At 37.6% G+C, this 19,552-nt stretch overlaps 1 protein-coding gene across 16 annotated transcripts in view; it reads left to right on the plus strand.

Annotated features, from left to right (window-relative positions):
- Nucleotides 1-19,552, plus strand: part of CACNA1C (calcium voltage-gated channel subunit alpha1 C) — a 572,293-nt gene that overhangs the window by 412,049 nt on the left and 140,692 nt on the right. For all 16 annotated transcript variants that reach the window (XM_088141261.1, XM_088141249.1, XM_088141247.1 and 13 more), the window contains exons 10-12: nt 3,647-3,737; nt 15,030-15,056; nt 18,389-18,549. In XM_088141261.1, the coding sequence (XP_087997387.1) occupies nt 3,647-3,737; nt 15,030-15,056; nt 18,389-18,549 (279 nt within the window). The remainder of the gene's footprint in view (nt 1-3,646; nt 3,738-15,029; nt 15,057-18,388; nt 18,550-19,552) is intronic.

The following is a 19,552-nucleotide window of genomic DNA, read 5'->3' on the forward strand; positions in this document are numbered from 1 at the left end:
CATTGTCTTTGCTTACTCATCTTTGGAAAAGTAGCAAGAAGAACTGGATTCGGTGATTAGAGGGAGAAAAAGAATAGAAGTAACTTTATTGTGGTGGGAGAAAAAGCAGGCTGTGCTCTGCTTACTTGTCCTTTTTCGGTTGGTGGAGTGGGAGAGAGTGAACAAGAAGTGATTGAGCCGAGAAGGCTGATCTTTGGAACAGCAGCTTCCACCTCTGCCTATACGCTTGGCCTTTATCCCTGTGTGCTATGGCAAATTGGGTAGTTGGACCCAGTTCTGCCCACCCTGTGTACTTGGATGGAGGGGTGAGCTGATTGCCTCTCCAGTGACAGAAGGGAGAAAGAGAAGGCAAATAGAAGTGCCTGCTCTGTGTTGCATCTGTACAACACTACAACCTTACTGTTTGGAGACAAGATCAGGTAGAATTGGCTTCTACTTTTTGTTTCTTGTGTTTCGCTTTGGAGCAGGTGTAGGAGAAGGCATGAGAGCATCATGAGAGATTCTCTTACTGTTTTCTATTTCTGCTCCAAGGCAGGAGAAAGAGGATTTATTGATTCATCACCTCTCTTCATTTATCCTTCAGAATAAAAATAACCCTTTTAAGAACCATTCTTCAGCTAGGAGTTACATATAGTTTAGCCTTTAGCTGTTACTTTTTGCTTGGCCTTTTGGCTCCTTCCTCCAATTCAGCATTGGTGTTGACCACACCATAATAGAAATGGTCTGATTGCCCAACATACTGTGTTTATATTGACATCAGCTTCCTGCCTTGCTTCCTTCCTGCCTGCCCCTTCTTTTTAGTTTTTTCTTTTTCTTTCCTTTTTTTTTTTCCCTTTCTTTATGCCTCTGTCCAGTCTTGGTTTAAAACCACACCATTTTGTTTGGAGATTAGTAAATAAGATTTTGGCCTCCTTCGAGCACAATGTATTGCATTGCTAAGTTCACTATATACCCCACCCTTTAGTGAATGTTTTGACTATCACAGCAAAACTCTGCATTCACCTAGGATTTTCAAGCTAGTATGCGTAGTAACAATAGTAAGAAACTGAGCACTTCACAATCTAATGTCTACCATGAAGTTCCTATATAACTGTGTCAGCAATTAATTTTAAGACGATCCCATGGTTTGAACTGAGCAAGGGCTGAAAGTCAACGTTGTTTTCCTCTACTAAACACAAGTTGAGACCTTAGCAAAAAGTTACTTATCTCTCTTTAAAGAGCCCATTGCCAATATTCTGTGACTATTATGGAAAACAAGTAGCTGAGGTACCTCATGGAGTGAGGTTTAAAGAAAGATGAAAGCCTCTGAGAAGGCTCTAGAAGTGCTAGTTGTATATTCTTATTATGAGAATGCTTCCAAATAATTTAACTTAAAAGAAAACTACTATAGGCACATAATTTATGTTAAGGTTTAAGAATTTTAATAAATGCGTGATACTGGAACATACACTAAACTTTATCAAAAGTAACACTGCCTTATATGTAAGATGTATTTGGGGAATCTGAAGGGGTTTTTTTCCTTTCATAATGTTTATAAAATACTTTCTCTTTAAAATATTAGTATTCTTTATAAAATTATATAATAATATATATGCTGTGCAGAGAATAGGTGAGACTAGCCATCACTTGTGATTGGCTCCTTAACTAAAACCTTTGGCAGTATTAAAAATGGCCAGTGGCTAACAGGATGTTACTTTTCATGCCTATTCAACTCTCTAATATTTAGGAAAGATAGAGCACTTCTCTTGTTTGTCAAGACCCACAAAATAGGTTGTTCTCTCACATAGTATCAGCTATACACTGGTGTTATTTGTTGTCCTGTTTTAAGGGTTTTAAGAGAAGAAAAGAAGGCACTGTTTTGTTAAATGAACAAAGCCATATGAACCTTTCAGAAGACCAGACCACAGTTTACTCTGAAACATACTGAAGTGAAATAGTCAACTTTGTTTTTCTGGGCATATAGATTACTCATGAGGAATTCAACTGCAAACAAGCTCATCTCGTAGGCTCATCACATGCTGAGGGGATCATCCAAGTTGCAGAATAGTGAACATATTATTTTATCTGCATTTGTAGCTATGGGTACCCACATCTTCATAAAGATTTATGAATTGTCTTTTAATCTCTTTTCTTGCAGTTAAGTTTCATACCTACATTTTGAATTAAATGCTTGGGGCATTGCCTGCCCTGTTCAAATTAGCAAGTGTAGAACAAAAGCAAATATATGCCCTGGTACATTGAGGGTCAATACATTATTTGTTTCAGCTATAAGTAGGATGTTTTATGAAGTGCCCTGATGTTCATCTTTATCTGTGATACATTGTTTTAATAAAACAGGCAAACATGGGAGGAAGGCTGTTTTAGAGGAACAATGGAAAAATAACAAGAGATGCACTGGAAAATATGAGAATAGATTAATACATGAAGACTGTTTCATGAAGTACCCACCTACAGGACAGAGGCAGGCAATTATATCTAGACTGCACGAGTTAACTGAGGCACATTTGGGCATAAGCCATGGGGTGGGCAGCAGATGCAAAGATAACTTGAGCAATAAGAGAAATTTGGAAAGAGGCTTGTTTTCATTGCACAAAATTACAGCATGAACCTTATCTCTTGTTATCACAGGTTTGTGAGCTATTTGTTCATTTAGTACAATTACATCTGGCCTGTAATTTGTAAGATAGTTTATAAGATTCTTAAAAGCAAGGTTGTGCATGACTATACTGTGTGTGTGATGGAATGGATGGATGGTGGCCTTTATATCATCGTTTGTCCAGCAGAAAAGATGCCAAATATATAGTTATAAGGTACTGGTATAGTTGAAGTAGAAGTCCATCACTGGGAAGGTTGAATCCTTGCAACTCAGAAGAGTCAACAATCATAGATAGTTGTCAACTATGAGACTGGACAGTTTGTTAAATATCCAGATCTCAGAATATACAGGTAGTCCTTGCTTACCAACCACTCATTCAGTGATGATTCAAAGTTACAAAGGTGCTGAAAAAGGAGACCTGTGACCAGTCCTTGAAGTTGCAGCTGTCATGCGATCACGATTTGGAAACTTGGCAATGGGTGTGTCTTTACAACAGTTGAAGCATCCCACAGTCAAGTGATTGCCATTTGCGACCTTCACAGACAGCTTCCAACAAGCAAAGTCAATGGAGAAGCCAGCAGGAAGTCGCAAATGACAATCATGTGAGGAACCTAACGACCACATGGGATCCGCTTAACGGTGGCAACCAGAAGTGACAAACTGATGCTGTAAGTTGGGCACAGTCACATGACATTTCACTTTCTGACCGCATTGCTTAGCAATGGAGTTGCCAGTCCCAATTGCAGTGAGGACTACCTGTACGTGTGTGTGTGCGCGTGCGTGTGTGCGTGCGCATTTATGTGTATATATACATATGAACTGATGACCGAAATTTGTTTAGGTATCTTGAAGTTACATACCATACCTGAGATTTTTATCTAGATCATGTAGGTCTAGGTCTCAAAGCTTCATCCAGCTGGTCATGCTTCCTCTTCATACTTAATATGTGCCTTTCTGCTAAGCCAGTGCTTTTGTTTATAGCAAAGCTCATTTATGCAGGATGGGCTAATTACCAACTGTCTACTTTTTTCTTTCTTCTGACCCTTGCAGTGAGCATGCCCACAAGTGAGACAGAATCTGTGAACACCGACAACGTGGCTGGAGGTGATATTGAAGGAGAAAACTGTGGTGCACGGCTGGCGTGAGTTTGACTATATTTATGCTGGTGCCCTCTTGAGTCCAAGGTGGAGCCTGGATGATATTAAGGGAAAAAAATTATATCAGAACTATCTTTGTCTGAAAGTGTTTCTTCCAAATAAGAATGAAAGTGCATTTGGAGTAATGTGATTCTCGTCTTGTGTCATACCTTTCCATAGAACATTATGAATGCATCAGAAAAGTATTCCTTTGACTCTGCACAAAGCAATATTCCAGTATCCACAGTTCACCATTTCTTAATTTTATTTTAAACTGACATTCATATTTATAGAAAGGGATATTAAGAAGAATTTCTCAGACAGTTTCTTTAGCCAAGCCAGACATTTGATCTGGACAAGGCTCCCTTCAGACTACGCAGCAAATTAAAGGGACACTAATCTACTTTTCTCCCTTGAGAATCATAATGTCTCCTGGGGAATTAAAAAAGTGTGAACACTGATGGAAACACAAAAATATATTGGAGATACAGATGGTATAAAGTATATTTGGGGAAGCAGGTTTTGTCCCACATGTAAGATTCCTTAAAAATAAATGATTATATGTTTCACATTAAAGTTCACCATCTTAAGCAATTGAAATGAAGTACAAGCTTTTTCCTTCATGCCATATACAAACATGAAGGTAAGTAGGGTTCAGACATATACACCATATTTTCTATTTCATTTTCGCATAGCACAACCTTGAGCATTTTCTCCAAGTTAGAAGTGGGTTAGTTTGTTTGTACTAAAACAATTGTAATAAAATCAGAGTCTGCTGTGATGGCTTCTCCGTATAATGCTGGTTCTGTAAATCGGTCTGTTTAGAAAGACCCAGGCACATGCAGTAAACATACCTTGGGGTTGTACTTCTTATTGTGTACAGTGTTCCCTTGTTACTTCATAATAAGCAGTTTCGCACAATCCCTTCAGATGTTGAAAACCCAGGTGAAGGGGAATCACAGGTCATATAATCTCATCTCAGTTTCTTTCCTGGACATGCACAGTGGTCCCACTCCACTGATGATAGCAGTTGAAACAATTTCTCTCCATCTGTGCCCTTATGGTAAAGTACAGTTTTTTGTGTATATTGAGTGAAACGCTTCCATTTGAGGGAGGCTCTGATTGGACCAGTTCCCATTCAGGTAAAAGAATTCTGCATTTGTGAATGCATATAGAGCCCTTTCCTACATTACCCAGACATGAGTACAATAGGAAAGTGTTTACTATGGAGATTGCAGGTAGGATGTACAAATGTTCTACATAGTCCTATGACCTTCCTCCTTTATCCTTTCAAATTTCAGTTTGGTGGGAAGTCATGGGAGTCTCCCTAATAAGTCCACCACGGTAAACATCAGCATTTGCATATTTGCTCACAAGGAACTATGGTTGGGAAATAGGAATATCAGCCTTTAAGAGAATTGTGTATGTCATAACTACAAGTGAAATGATATACAGTGGGGCAAAAAAGTATTTAGTCAGCCACCAATTGTGCAAATTCTCCCACTTAAAAAGATGAAAGAGGCCTGTAATTTTCATCATAGGTATACCTCAACTATGAGAGACAAAATGGGGGGGGAAATCCAGAAAATCACATTGTTTGATTTTTATAGAATTTATTTGCAAATCATGGTGGAAAATAAGTATTTGGTCAATATCAAAAGTTCATCTCAATACTTTGTTATATATCCTTTGTTGGCAATGACAGAGGTCAAACGTTTTCTGTAAGTCTTCACAAGGTTTTCATACACTGTTGCTAGTATTTTGGCCCATTCCTCCATGCAGATCTCCTCTAGAGCAGTGATGTTTTGGGGCTGTCACTGGGCAACACGGACTTTCAACTCCCTCCAAAGGTTTTCCATGGGGTTGAGATCTGGAGACTGGCTAGGCCACTCCAGGACCTTGAAATGCTTCTTACGAAGCCACTCCTTCGTTGCCCGGGCGGTGTGTTTGGGATCATTGTCATGCTGAAAGACCCAGCCACATTTCATCTTCAATGCCCTTGCTGATGGAAGGAGGTGTTCACTCAAAATCTCACGATACATGGCCCCATTCATCCTTTCCTTTACACGGATCAGTCGTCCTGGTCCCTTTGCAGAAAAACAGCCCCAAAGCATGATGTTTCCACCCCCATGCTTCATAGTAGGTATGGTGTTCTGTGGATGCGACTCAGCATTCTCTCTCCTCCAAACACAACGAGTTGAGTTTAGACCAAAATGTTCTACTTTGGTTTCATCTGACCATATGACATTCTCCCAATCCTCTTCTGGATCATCCAAATGCTCTCTAGCAAACTTCAGACGGGCCCGGACATGTACTGGCTTAAGCAGGGGGACACGTCTGGCACTGCAGGATTTGAGTCCCTGGCGGCATAGTGTGTTACTGATGGTAGCCTTTGTTACTTTGGTCCCAGCTCTCTGCAGGTCATTCACTAGGTCCCCTATGTGGTTCTGGGATTTTTGCTCACCGTTCTTGTGATCATTTTGACCCCACGGGGTGAGATCTTGCGTGGAGCCCCAGATCGAGGGAGATTATCAGTGGTCTTGTATGTCTTCCATTTTCTAAATATTGCTCCCACAGTTGATTTCTTCACACCAAGCTGCTTGCCTATTGCAGATTCAGTCTTCCCAGCCTGGTGCAGGTCTACAATTTTGTTTCTGGTGTCCTTCGACAGCTCTTGGTCTTGGCCATAATGGAGTTTGGAGTGTGACTGTTTCAGGTTGTGGACAGGTGTCTTTTATATTGCTAACAAAGTCAAACAGGTGCCATTACTACAGGTAACGAGTGGAGGACAGAGGAGCCTCTTAAAGAAGTAGTTACAGGTCTGTGAGAGCCAGACAACTTGCTTGTTTGTAGGTGACCAAATACTTATTTTCCACCATGATTTGCAAATAAATTCTTTAAAAATCAGACAATGTGATTTTCTGGATTTTTTTTCTCATTTTGTCTCTCACAGTTGAGGTATACCTATGATGAAAATTACAGGCCTCTCTCATCTTTTTAAGTGGGAGAACTTGCACAATTGGTGGCTGACTAAATACTTTTTTGCCCCACTGTATCTCATGGTGTTACTTTTTTTGAAAAAGTTGCAGTTGGGAGTGGTAGAGAAGCAGAATGAATCAAATGCTTTACCTACCCACCTCCTTATTTCTTATTCACAATATTTTGGGAGCAAGATTTTTATTTTTATTTACTTGTTTTTTAAAATATGTATTTATTTATACAGACCAGATTTTTATTTACCCTAACCCTAACCCTTTTATTTACTGAAACTGTAGCATCTCCCAGACTCCTTGTCACTAGAATGAGATTCCTATAGTTTTCTCAAATGGAGAATACTGTTCTCCAGGGAACTTGGGGGATGGAAATAATGATAATGATAATGATAATGATAATGATAATGATAATGATAATGATAATGATAATGATAATGATGAGAAGAAGAAGAAGAAGAAGAAGAAGAAGAAGAAGAAGAAGAAGAAGAAGAAGAAGAAGAAGAAGTAGTTATTGTTGTTGTTGTTGTTGTTAAGATGGTGGTGGCCCAAATTGCATTATCAAGGCTCTGCTCCTTTTTTCCATGTTTTGACACATATTAAAAAGGGGTGTGGCTGCCATCTTGACTTTTTTGACATATACCCTTGGGTTTTTCTGACCATCAGCATTTAAGACCATCTGAAATTTTTTTTAATTAAACATATATCATTGTTTGGCCTATTATACTTTTAGTCCCATCTATCAAAGAATAGATTGGACCAGGGCTGTCTGATGTCACCTGCTAAGAGGAAAGATACATAAGGGATTGAATTAACTCTTGAAAACAAACATAGTTGTTATTTTTGTGATTTTTTTCTCCCAGAATTTCATAGATCTTTTAAAACATTGTAGGGGGGAAACTATGGTAGTCTGTGACAGCCAAAAACCAGGAGAAGTCTGAGACAACCTTTTCAGGATGACAAATTTTATTAAAAGTCATAAGTTTTCATGAACTACAACTTCATCTGATGAAGTGAATGTAGTTCACAAAAGCTTATGTCTTTTAATAAAATTTGTTACCCTGAAAAGGATCTCCCATACTCCCTTGGATGCATCTTTTTAACAGGTTTCAAATTAGAAATTTGGAATAACTGCAGAAAGTTGTTTGAAAAAAATCATAATTGAGGAGAAGGTAACAAACATCATTTTGTAAAATACTAGGAAGGAAGAATTTATATACAAAAAATATAAAGTTTAAACCATGGGAACAGAATTGTATTTTCAAGCCAAACACCTGTAATCTCTTTCCAAATGAGATAAAAACTAGTTTACATACATGCTTTTCATCATGATTTAGAATATTTTTCAGTGGCCCAGAGGTCAGTAAGAAAGCAAGATTTTCCCAGGCACAGATCTATACAGTGTCTAGAGAGGTAACTACATTAGCCTTATACAATTACTTGATTATTACAGTACATATGAACTAGGCCACAATTTTGGAGCAGTGCTGTGTTGCAGGGACCATGAAGGGTTATTTTCAGATCCCTGGAATTAGGTTGCAGTGACATTAAAATCAACCTAATTAATACAACTGTTCTAGATAGTTTAAATTATATGCCGTCTACTATCTTACAATAGATGCTCAGTAATACCTTTTGCTGAAATCTTGTTCAAGAGTAATACATAAATACAATATCAGAACTAAAAAACAGCTTAGCAAGATCAGTTTCACTAGTTCTTCGGCAATAATGGATTGGCAAGAATCGTAGTTTGCAAAGAGAACAGTCTAGCTGACCTCCTGTGTAGGAAATCTGGGGAAAAATACATAAATGCTGTGTCCTGAAATCTTATCAATAATTGCTCTGTCAGAAGCAATCACCAAGCATTCAGCATATTTTCATGGACAGTTTATTTGATGTTTTTCTGTCTGGTGGAAGAAGTCCTACTGAGGCCCCCTTTGAACACCAGGGTCTGAAGCTGGAGAGAGATAACTGTTTAAAAGACAGCCGGGATTGCCAAGCTTAATAACAACTTGATCAAAGAATATATGGTGGTTCTTTGGATCCCATTTGATTTCCAAATCAAAGCCTTCTTCTGTCACATGCATCTGATCTGAAAAAGGATAGTGGTGGGTTCTGTCTGTAAATCTTGCTGTTAGAGCAAGTTTGGGGAAGTAAAACTCTAAGGCTGTTTACCACACTTAGATATTAGTAAAACAATACACATTGTGCTCTGAAAAGATCTCTCTAAGACTGTTTGATCCAAAATCTATAATGATTTAAAAGCACTACTGCTTTTAGAAAACTGAACCAATTGGGGGAAAATATTGACAATGTTAAGATAAACCTTCTCAATTTTGTGTGTATAAAGATCCAAACACAATGCAGCCAAAATTAAGGAAAGTTACATTAGTTTATTTTATGGGATAGACTCAATTAACTTTCTTAAATTAATGTTCTTAACATTGGCTGGATTATACCTTTATTTGATGGGAAATAATCAATGTAAACTAAATGAGACTATGTTCATGGTGGGCAAATCCTGGTCTTCTAAAATAGATAAGCATTTACTTTTTAGAGTGAAAAGTGCTCCTGACTAATTCCATATTGCTGTTCAACATGATTGATTGCATTTAAATTTATGAATCTCAGAATACGACTTGCTAGACTTGGAGGAAAACTAATGAGAAATTACTTCTCAGATTTCATCTTCTTATAGGTTCATTGACCACAGAAATGGCTTACATGAAGTATTCACCAGTAGGTTTGGCCTGAAAATAAGATGCCTATTTCAACTCTGGTATCCACAACATTAATGGGATGTATTCACTAGCCTCCAACATCATTTTAATAATTAAGTAAAAGTAGTTAAAGTGACCAATGTCTTGCTAGATAACCAAGATCTCTGCAGTTTTGTTGGCCTTTGTTTTCTTAACTAGTTTTTTTAATCGAGGACACTGAACAAAATACTGCAGTGGTGCCCACTGCCATAAAAGATTGCTGATCCCTGCTGTTCAGTATAACGATGGTTCTTCAAAGACTTCAGAGACCAACAGGTCCTCTCATTACAAATTGACAAGCACATTTTTAAAGAACACCACAATCCTTGAACTGAATTGAGACTTTTTTGGATTTCCCAAGACATCATTCCCTCTCACTCTTCCCCACCTGTTTCACTACCTGTTTTCTCTTTTGGGCCATCAACCAAACTTGTGGTTGGAAACAAATTATGGATTGTTTCCAGAACTATAGAATTATTAGGAAACAGCATGACAATAATGTATGTGTGTGTTTTCTTACTTTTTATCAAACAAAGACCCTGCACAGATGACTAGATAAAAAGGACTAGGACTATGCAAAGCTTTGGATTCAATCTGCAGTCTCACAGTCCCAGGAAAAGAAGTTTCTGGTGTCCCCACATACTCCAAAAGCAATTATTTCTGAAGGGCTACAGAGACCATTCTGATTGTACTAACAATTGATTTATTCCAGCATCCTACTTTCCATAATTCATAAACATTGTGTGAGATGGACCGTCCATCCCTGAAGGTACTAGATAACCCACCAAACATATGACTGCTACAGTTTTACTGAATGGTCTTAGCTGTACCCAACAGTTTTGTGAGAAATTTCACTGAGAGAAGCAGACAAAAAGTGTCAGGGCTGCATATGTAAAGCTGGGGAGAGTGGGGATTATTAAATAACCTGTTGGCATGGTGGAGAGGGTTAGCTGCAGCTTTTAATTCACCCAAGATATGCATGTAAAGTGGAATAACAGTCACATCTATTAGCTTAATTAGATAAAAAGATTTTCAAAATGCTACTCAGCTGCCTTGATGCAAAGAAAAAAAGTCACATTACATTCACCAGTGGGGCAGTGAATGATTTTAATTTCATTTTTCTAATGAGGACCAGTTTAAAATTTTAAAGTGTCTCTAGGGCCTGATAATTTTGATGGATGTTTTTAGAGTTCTCTGATCTATTCTCTCCCGCAGTGCAACAATACAAAAAAGAATTCTTACTCCTGTTAAAGGAGCCTGTTTCAGAATATTTTTACATATTTTCTGCACAAGTACAATAGTGAAAGCTCTTTCCACCTCTTCAGCGGCATCATCATATCCATTCTACCTTCTGTTTTTAGCTGGAGTATAACTGAATTAATTGAACTTCATTAAGCAGCTTCAAAATATATAGTTATTTCTTGAACTGGTAGAGAAAGAGATGACAATCCAGTTCTAAGGCACTTTTTGGTTAAAAGAATGCTACTTACAACTATCAGTAGAGGCCCCTGAAGATTAATTTGTTAATCCAATTCTATTTATGCCCCCAATGTTTCCCCATCTTTTTTATGGATGACTACCAATTTTCTTTTTTTTCTCTTTGAACACGTCTATTTCCAAATCTCTGCCTGACAGCCTGCTTGCGTCTTTCTTTGATTTTGCTATATACAGACCTGATCCTTGTTTTCTATTACCTCATATCCCAAAGATTGCAATGTAGCATCCACAACATTCATTCCACAAGTTGGCAGATCATGGTAGGATATACTTGAACATTGATCCATTTACTCTTTCTTTCCTCTCTCACTCCATTCCAACATAGCAACAGTTTAAGGCTTATGTAGAGAATTTTTCATAAACCTGCACTTTTTTTAAAAAAAGAAATATACTGACAGTCCAGAACAGAGACTGTAAAATGCTTCTATTCTCCATGATTTTCTGAATTCTTCTATCCATATACAGTGAATAAAGTAATCTTATGATAATGTTCCAGTTTCCACAGTATGATCTTGAACAACCAACCATTTTTAAGGAGACTATCAGGAATTGATTTGAAGTTGTGAACCTCATTGATAAGAAACCAGAGGAACTATGGAATTAAATCAAAGAAGGTGATAAGGATAAATGTGAAAACACACTGACTAAGACCAAGAAACAAAAGAAAGCAAACTGGATATCATAAGGTATGGTGGAAATTGCCAAAAAGGAAAGAGAAGCCAAAGCTGAGAAACAGAGTTCACAGGAAGGAACATAACAAAGAATTTCACAGAGCTGAAGAGACATGAAGTGGTATCACAACACCTGTAAAGATACTGAAACAGACATGGAAAAACAAGGAAAGTCTTCCAAAACATCTCCGAACTCAGAAGGAGATTCCAATCCATCCTCAAATTTGGTATGCTAAAGAACACAAATTGTTGGCTCAGGACTCAGATTCTGACTCTGACCCTGAAGAAGCTGCTCCAGCTGAACCTGTGGAATGTCAGCCTCAGGAGAGACAAAGCCAAGAATCCCATGAGGCTGATCAAACACAGGCACCACCTGAGCAGCTGGAGAAGACAGATGAAGATGATGTAAGGCCTTCCAGCCCCCACACCTGATGAGTAGAGAAGAGAGCAGGGCAGCAAAGGTCTATTAAGCTTCTCACCAAACAAGGGAGTAAATCTCCTGATTAGCAACAGCTGGCTGCAACTTTATTTAAGAAGCAGCTCTGAGCCATGCTGTCTTTGCTGGAAACACCATCTGACCTCCGGCTCTTGCATAACATTCTTGTAAATCCTGTCTGTGTTTGAAACCTTAAACCTCTGGACTGGCTGACAACCCTGACCTGACTGTCGGAACCCTGGATTTGAACTACACTTCTATGTGCTCCTATTTAGAAAGAAAACTCTCCAGGCAAGCCTCAGTTTTGTTTACACTCCTTTGTTCACTGTTATCTCTTCAGCCTTGGAGTAAAATTGCTAACTCCATAAGCAACCATGTGTGAGTGTGCATGGTTGAAACCTGAAGCAGGACACAAATTGACAGGTAGTAACTGATTCAAAGATGGAAGGAGTATAGTGAAATTGTGTACAGTAGAGATGTCAACACCCAAGATATCTTAGAAGATATTCCCTACTTAAAAGAACCTCTAGAACTTATAAAAGATGAAGTTAGAACAGCACTCCAGTCATTACTAAGTTGGAAGGCTACAAGAATTGATAGAATATATACAGAAATATGAAAAGAATCTGTAATGGTTCCAACCAGATTATGCGAGCAAATTTGGGGATGACCCAGTGGCAAACAGATTTGAAGAATAACAAAAGAGATTTAACTCTATGTGTAAACTATTGAACAATATCCTTAATTTCTCATGATAGCAAAATAATGCTTAGGATCATCCAACACAGATTAGAGCCCTCCCTGGAAAGGGAGATGCCAGATGTTCAGAAAAGGCCAGATGTTCAAGATGGCTTTAGAAAAGACCAAGGAACAAGAAACATTATTGTGGATGTTCAGTGCATAATTGAGAAAGCCAAAGATTACCAAGAAGAAGATAATGTGTGTTTCATTGATTATATAAAAACCTCTGATTGTGTTGCCCATGTCAAGCTGTGGAATGTCCTTAGGAAAATGAAAATCCAAGGACATCTAATTATCCTCATGTGAGGAAGCCACAGTCCAGATGGAAAATGGCAAAACAGATGGCTCCAGTTTGGCAAAGGAATGAGCCAAGATTGTATACTCTCTATTTTATCTCTATGCTGAATATATACTGAAGGAAGCTGGATTGGAAGATGACCATGTTTTAAAACTGGAGGAAGAATCATCAATAACCTGCACTATGCTGATGACATTACACTGATAGCTGAAAATGCACATGATGTGGAATTTCTAGTAATGAAAGTCAAGTGAAAAACTGAGGCTAAGATTAAATATAAAGGATGACAACAGCCACAACAACCAGCTTTAGAACTGACAATAAAAATATTGAACTGGTGGATAGTTTCTGCCTTTTAGGATTTACTATCAGCAATAAAGGAACCAGCAGTCAAGATATATGTTGCAGACTAACACTTAGGAGGGTAGCAATATACGTCTTAGAAAAGGTGTTCAGATGCCATGATGTGTCTGTACCTACAGAGATAAAAATTGTGCAAGTAATGGTTTTCCCTGTGACAGTCTATGGAAGTGAAAGCTGGACTCTGAAGAAGCAGGATAGAAAGAGTATTGGCACCTTTGAACATTGATGCTGGAGAAGACTCCTCAGAATACCATGGATAGCCAAGAAAACAAACAAATGGATCTTCAAACAAATCAACCCAGAGTTCTCACTCAAGGCACAAATGAGCAGACTCAAATTATCATATTTTAGACACATTATGCAAAGATCTAGCTCTCTAGAGATCAATAGTGTTGGGAAGATGGAAGGAAAGGGAAGAGGACAATCAGCAGCAAGGTGGATGGACTCAATTATAGCAGTGATAGGTGTATCACTGAAAGACCTGGAGGACCAGACTGGAGACAGATCATCTTGGAAAAAAATTATGTGGTCACTAAAAGTTGACACCAACTTGATGGTATATAATCAATTAGTGAATGGTCTGTAAAGCTACTATAATGAATTTTGAAAGTTTCACATCAAAAGACAATAGGCAATAATGGGAACTTGCTTCTGGTTTGATTTTTTAAAACAAACACTTTGTTTTTCATGATATCTGACTTTTTTTTTTAAATTAACTACTAAAGACATATTTCTTCTCCCTATTTGTGACTTAATGTTCTTTTCTCCATCTGAACATTTGGTGATCAAATAACATACCAACATTACCCTCTCTTTTTCCGAATCATCAGATTCCATTCTCCAAAATTTCAGTATATTAAATCATGTTCAAAATCTAGCAAACATAGATATTTTTCTTTAAAAACTAACCCACATAGGGACAGTAAGTGGCTTGGAATTCAGTTAACTTGTTTCTGGGAGCTTGCCAGATTTGCCATAGTGCTTATATTATAGTATTTTTAAAGACAGTTCAAGACCACTTTTAGCTTGGTTGCTCATCATATTTGTTCTATAACAGTGGCTCACATAGTTGCCGATTCTGCCTGTTTCTTTGCTACCAGCTGGTCATGTGTAGCTTCCAAATCTAGAGGATCGGTATTTGCCTTGCAAGAAAAGAGCTTCACACTATGTATATTAACAGTCTGACATGGCTGAATGTTGTTAATATACATAGGTGTCCAACGAAAACCATGACGATGTCACATGCCTAATGATGTGAATTAATGTAATTTGTGTGATGACATCATAACACACATAACTTCCCCCCTTGTGTGATGACATCATAACATACAGTATAACTTCCCCCCTCCCCCAGCAGACACCCTTTTAAATATGATGCATAAGCAGAAATTAGTTACACTGAAATATTTAGGTGTTAGGCCAAATATTAGCAATGCTAATTTTTAATAGCTCTATAGCTCATTCTTTTTTTTAATTATGTTGAAGTTAAAAAGTTACAGCATGTATTTATGATACACTAAAATAATTTGTTTTCCCTTTCAGGCACCGGATTTCTAAATCTAAGTTTAGGTAAGCATTTCAATTTTTCAAAAAACTTTCTCTCCACTTCTACTGATGCTTACTAATAGGAACTTCTTATCTTATTGTTGTAAATAATAATTGCTTATAAATATTCTGCTAGCTAACCTTTGTGATCAGTAGGGTTACTCTACTTTCCCATTTAATCAACAATTAATTATTCTTTGTATTAATCTAATGAAGGCAAAATCTAATAAAGTATGAAGTTGTTGATTACCAAATTCCATATGATCTTGTTAACCATAATGTAATTTAAAACATCATGTAAATGTGAGAAGGAAAGTAGTTATTAGAACAGATGAAGAGTCAAAGACACAGCAATCAGAGGGTTGTTAGGAACTAGTCTCTGGGTTACTCCAAATTTTTTCATGAATAGGCAGCCCTTGCTGTTAAAAATAATCTTGTCTGCATAGTCATAAAGCTGTACAGCTTTTATATGAGTTAAAAAAACATGTTATGAGCACTCTTAGCAGTAGGAACTTCTTCCTTCACAAAAAACAAGATTCCCAGAAACTTTTTAAAAAATCACAGACCAAGAATCTGTCGGGCCTAGCCCAAGAACAACAATGAAACAGTCCAGTTGAGTACAGTTCCTTCATTTGCTTACACCTTATAGACAGAATCTTGCCAAACTAAATCTATACTACAGCAACTAGTGGATATACCCTGGGAGATTCGAGGGAGGGGCTGTCCTGCATCTCTTTCTCTTCTCATGCTCCCCCTGCGGACTGTGTTGTCTTTTGTCTCCTTTCCCCTGCTGGAATGCACACCCTCCTTCCCGATAGCCTTGATCTCCCACATCCCTCTCCTCCTCGTAGATACATTCCATCACAGAATCTTATGTACAAAGCAGGTGAAACCCACATTTTCTCCTCTGAGACCCATTTTTTTTTAACTTAACAGGCTACCAAAAGTTAAGGATACTTTATACATGGACATAGCCAAAAGAACCATTCTAAACATGAACAGGATAAGTCTACATCTGACCTGAAGCATTGGACTGTTGTCATGTGCTCTATGTCAATATTTAAATTAGTCTATTTCTAGTGGAAAACAAAAAAGAGGATTTTTGAAGAATATTGGTATATTTTCTTTAGTCGTGCTATGTAATGGTTACTTGGTATCTTTAAAACACATAGATTTCTAATATTTGGATAGTTTTGAACCTGACAAATGATATTTGTTCTTATAATTACTATTACTACCCAGCTAGGTGGCAGCACCAGCCAACTTTGGCTGGTCTCAAAAAGTTAAAACAGTATCAGACCTGGTAAGTACTTGGATAAGAGACCACCAGGAACTTCCAGCTTTGGGCTAAACTAGAAAGTTGAAAAAAACAATTTGGCAAAAATGGACAGGGAAGAAAGGCACCTCTAGCAGCCAACCGCTACCCCCAGATTACTCTTCTTTCAGAGGACACGGCTACTCCGTGTGCTTCAGAACAAAGCACGAAGGCTGTAGCCATCTGTGATCATTTTCATCTTCTAAGAATGCCTTTGGGGACAGAAGGATCCCTATACATAAAGATGATAGCTGCTGGCTAGCATTTTACTTGTTAGATAAAAACATCCATAAATAAACAAACTTTTAAAAAAATATCAAGGCAGGTGAGAAGCCTGGCAGACACCAATTTAGACACCATATGCTGTAAGGTACTATCTTAGAAATACAGAAGACTGTTTGTCTGATCAGATATTGCTGGAAGATTTGCATGCAGTGTTATTTTAGTGACAGTTCAGCTAGGATGTTGCTTATGCTTATCACTGGGCAGAAACAGAGGGATAGAAAGGAGCAAAGAGGATCCGCATCCTTTATATGCATCATACAAAAAGCCCAGACTAGGCACCAGTTGCTTGGAAACTGGTTGCTAAGCAAGCTCAATTCTGAAGAATAAGAGATGTATAATTAGCTTTTTTTTTTTGCTTTTTTTTTTTTGGTGGTTAGTAATTACCGTCTGAAGTCACTGTGACACTCGTGTGGGGTATGTGTGTTCCAGGAAAGCAAACTGTAACTCCTCATTGCGTTTCTAGCCCATCTCAGCAATGAGTATTAATGCTCTGGGTACAAGAGAGAAGATGCTTGTGACCTTGCTATTGAGTTCTTCAAAACAATTTTGATCCAGAGAAATCTTTTGCTATTGTTGTTGAGATATGAGTCACGACAGACCTTAATCAGGAAATTCGAAATGGTTACAATTATAATTAACAGGAACAAGAAAGGGTCAACTTCTGTAATCGAAGCTAAAGCCTATAGTTATTCAATAATTGAGAAATTACTATTTCATGGGGGGAAAGGCCAAGAAGAATTCAACAACTGGAATGTAACCTACTAAACATTATGCTCATTTTAAGCATAAGAATTCATATTTACATAAACTGAACTACTGAGTTCTAATTAACCACACAGTGGAAGCTGTGTTTTTGTATCAGTAGCCTTGTATCTTTTGACTTCTGTATGAGAAGAAAACAAAATGAAAACCAAGAATCAGCCTCTTCTTCCCATTTCCAACATCAGTTTTTTGTTGGAGCTACTCTGCAGAAATCTCACCAGCAAATTGGTACAAAGTAGACCATAGGCATCCTGTAGAACAAATTCATGCACGTTTCCTACTAGCTGGTCCCAGCTGAATCCAGCCTGTCTTAATTTCAGTGAGGCAAATACACAAGAATGAAAGTTTTAAAAGATTTATTTAAACAATATTAAACTTACAGTCCTTCATTGTAAGCCAATGAAAGAGAAAAGTAAAAAGTTCTATGCAACAAAACAGAAGAAAGGGATTCAGTGGTAGAATTAAATAATCTTCACAATTTCTCAAACAGTTGCTCATATACCTAAACTTCCTGATCATCACCTAGTGAACTGCTCAACTTGAATCTTGAACTTATTTATGTTAAGATGCTGAAGCCTCTGTGGCTAAGAAAAGCAAATTTATGCTTAACAATGTTTACTAGGCTGAAAGGCCTCTTTCTATCAAATTCTTATTCAGTAAATCAATAATTTCCCCTTCAATATGAATATATTGTATGAATATACTTGTCTATAAATAATAATATTGTGCAGGACAATTTGAGCATATTTTTTGTAGTCCCTCCCAACCATTTTACTTTTCAGAAATAGTGAAGTTAAATTTAAAGGCTGCAGGAAAGAAAAAGGCGAATATGGTTTGGATAGAGATAATGTTACCAATGTGTCTTGTTTGCCTCTTATTATAAATTCAGTAAAACAGACATTCCTGAGAAAAATAGTCCTTGAGGTTATAAGTCACATCAACATGTCCTGCAATCATGGTCAGATTTTCTCCTTTGTTTCCTTTTTTTTTCAAGCCGCTATTGGCGTAGATGGAATCGATTCTGCAGACGAAAATGTCGAGCTGCTGTCAAATCCAATGTGTTCTACTGGCTTGTGATCTTCCTTGTGTTTCTCAACACACTCGCCATTGCCTCTGAGCATTACAGCCAGCCAGACTGGCTCACTGAAGTCCAAGGTAAGAAGAGGCAGTTAGCACTGTGCAAACAGAAACTGCAGTAAGTGTGCATGGCGTAAAATCATTTGATTGCTTAAGCACCAGAAATAATTAATTACAAATGTCAAAACTAATTAAAAGTGCATAAAATATATATCTGTATTTTCTAACATTCCAATAATTAATTTAATGAATGTATATCTTCTCAAAACATTTGGTATTCTATTGCTTTTTGCAATTATTTAATAGACATCAAGAAGAAAATAAGATAATAAAAAATGCAATAATTTCAATCCTGTATTCCAAGTTCTGTGCATAGAGTTGCTTCTTTAAGCAATGCTACCTTTTGATTTATTTGTATGACAGTATAAACCACAAGGACATGTATAAGGCTAAGGCATCATAATAATGAAAAAACTTCTTGCAGTTGAGTGCAATAGGATCAGCTGATTAATGTTTGAGAATGAAAAGATCTTGTGGAGCTTTCAAAACTTAATATGCTTGTTGGGGCCTCCAGGTTCGAGAGCAGAGATGGCCAAATGTTTGAACCCAGGAAACTATCTTCTATCCCACCATCATGTCATTGGTTTCTTTCGCCAGCAGCTAGACTAGGAAGAACACATTCTATCTCCTAGCTCAAGATATTAACAGAGGGGTTTGAAATATAAGAAATTGATCTTGGAAATATGTTTTTAATCAAACTGATATAATTCTTGGAACTAGGACAAAAGCAGGGTATAGCCTTTCCCCTTCTACTGCTGCTTATTGTGAGTCTGAATTGTTTTTCAGTTTCATATCTAAAAGATCTTCCTTCCCCCAGGAATTAGAAATGAACCTCTTGTGGCTTGTCTCTCAAGATAAGTAATATGCCCCATATGCTCCTAGTCTACCACAGAGGGGGGCTTAAAGTGGGAACCAAATGGAGCCTTTGATCCACTAATTTCCCATTCCTATTGCTTTGGACTTGTGCCTTTTCACATTGACCAGTATACCAAATAACTGCAGTATATCTGCTATATCTAAT

Source organism: Python bivittatus, unplaced genomic scaffold (genome assembly GCF_059951505.1).
Source record: "Python bivittatus isolate LINGU-HERP-01145 unplaced genomic scaffold, Pbiv_v1 ctg000330_np1212, whole genome shotgun sequence".
NCBI lineage: Eukaryota > Metazoa > Chordata > Lepidosauria > Squamata > Pythonidae > Python > Python bivittatus.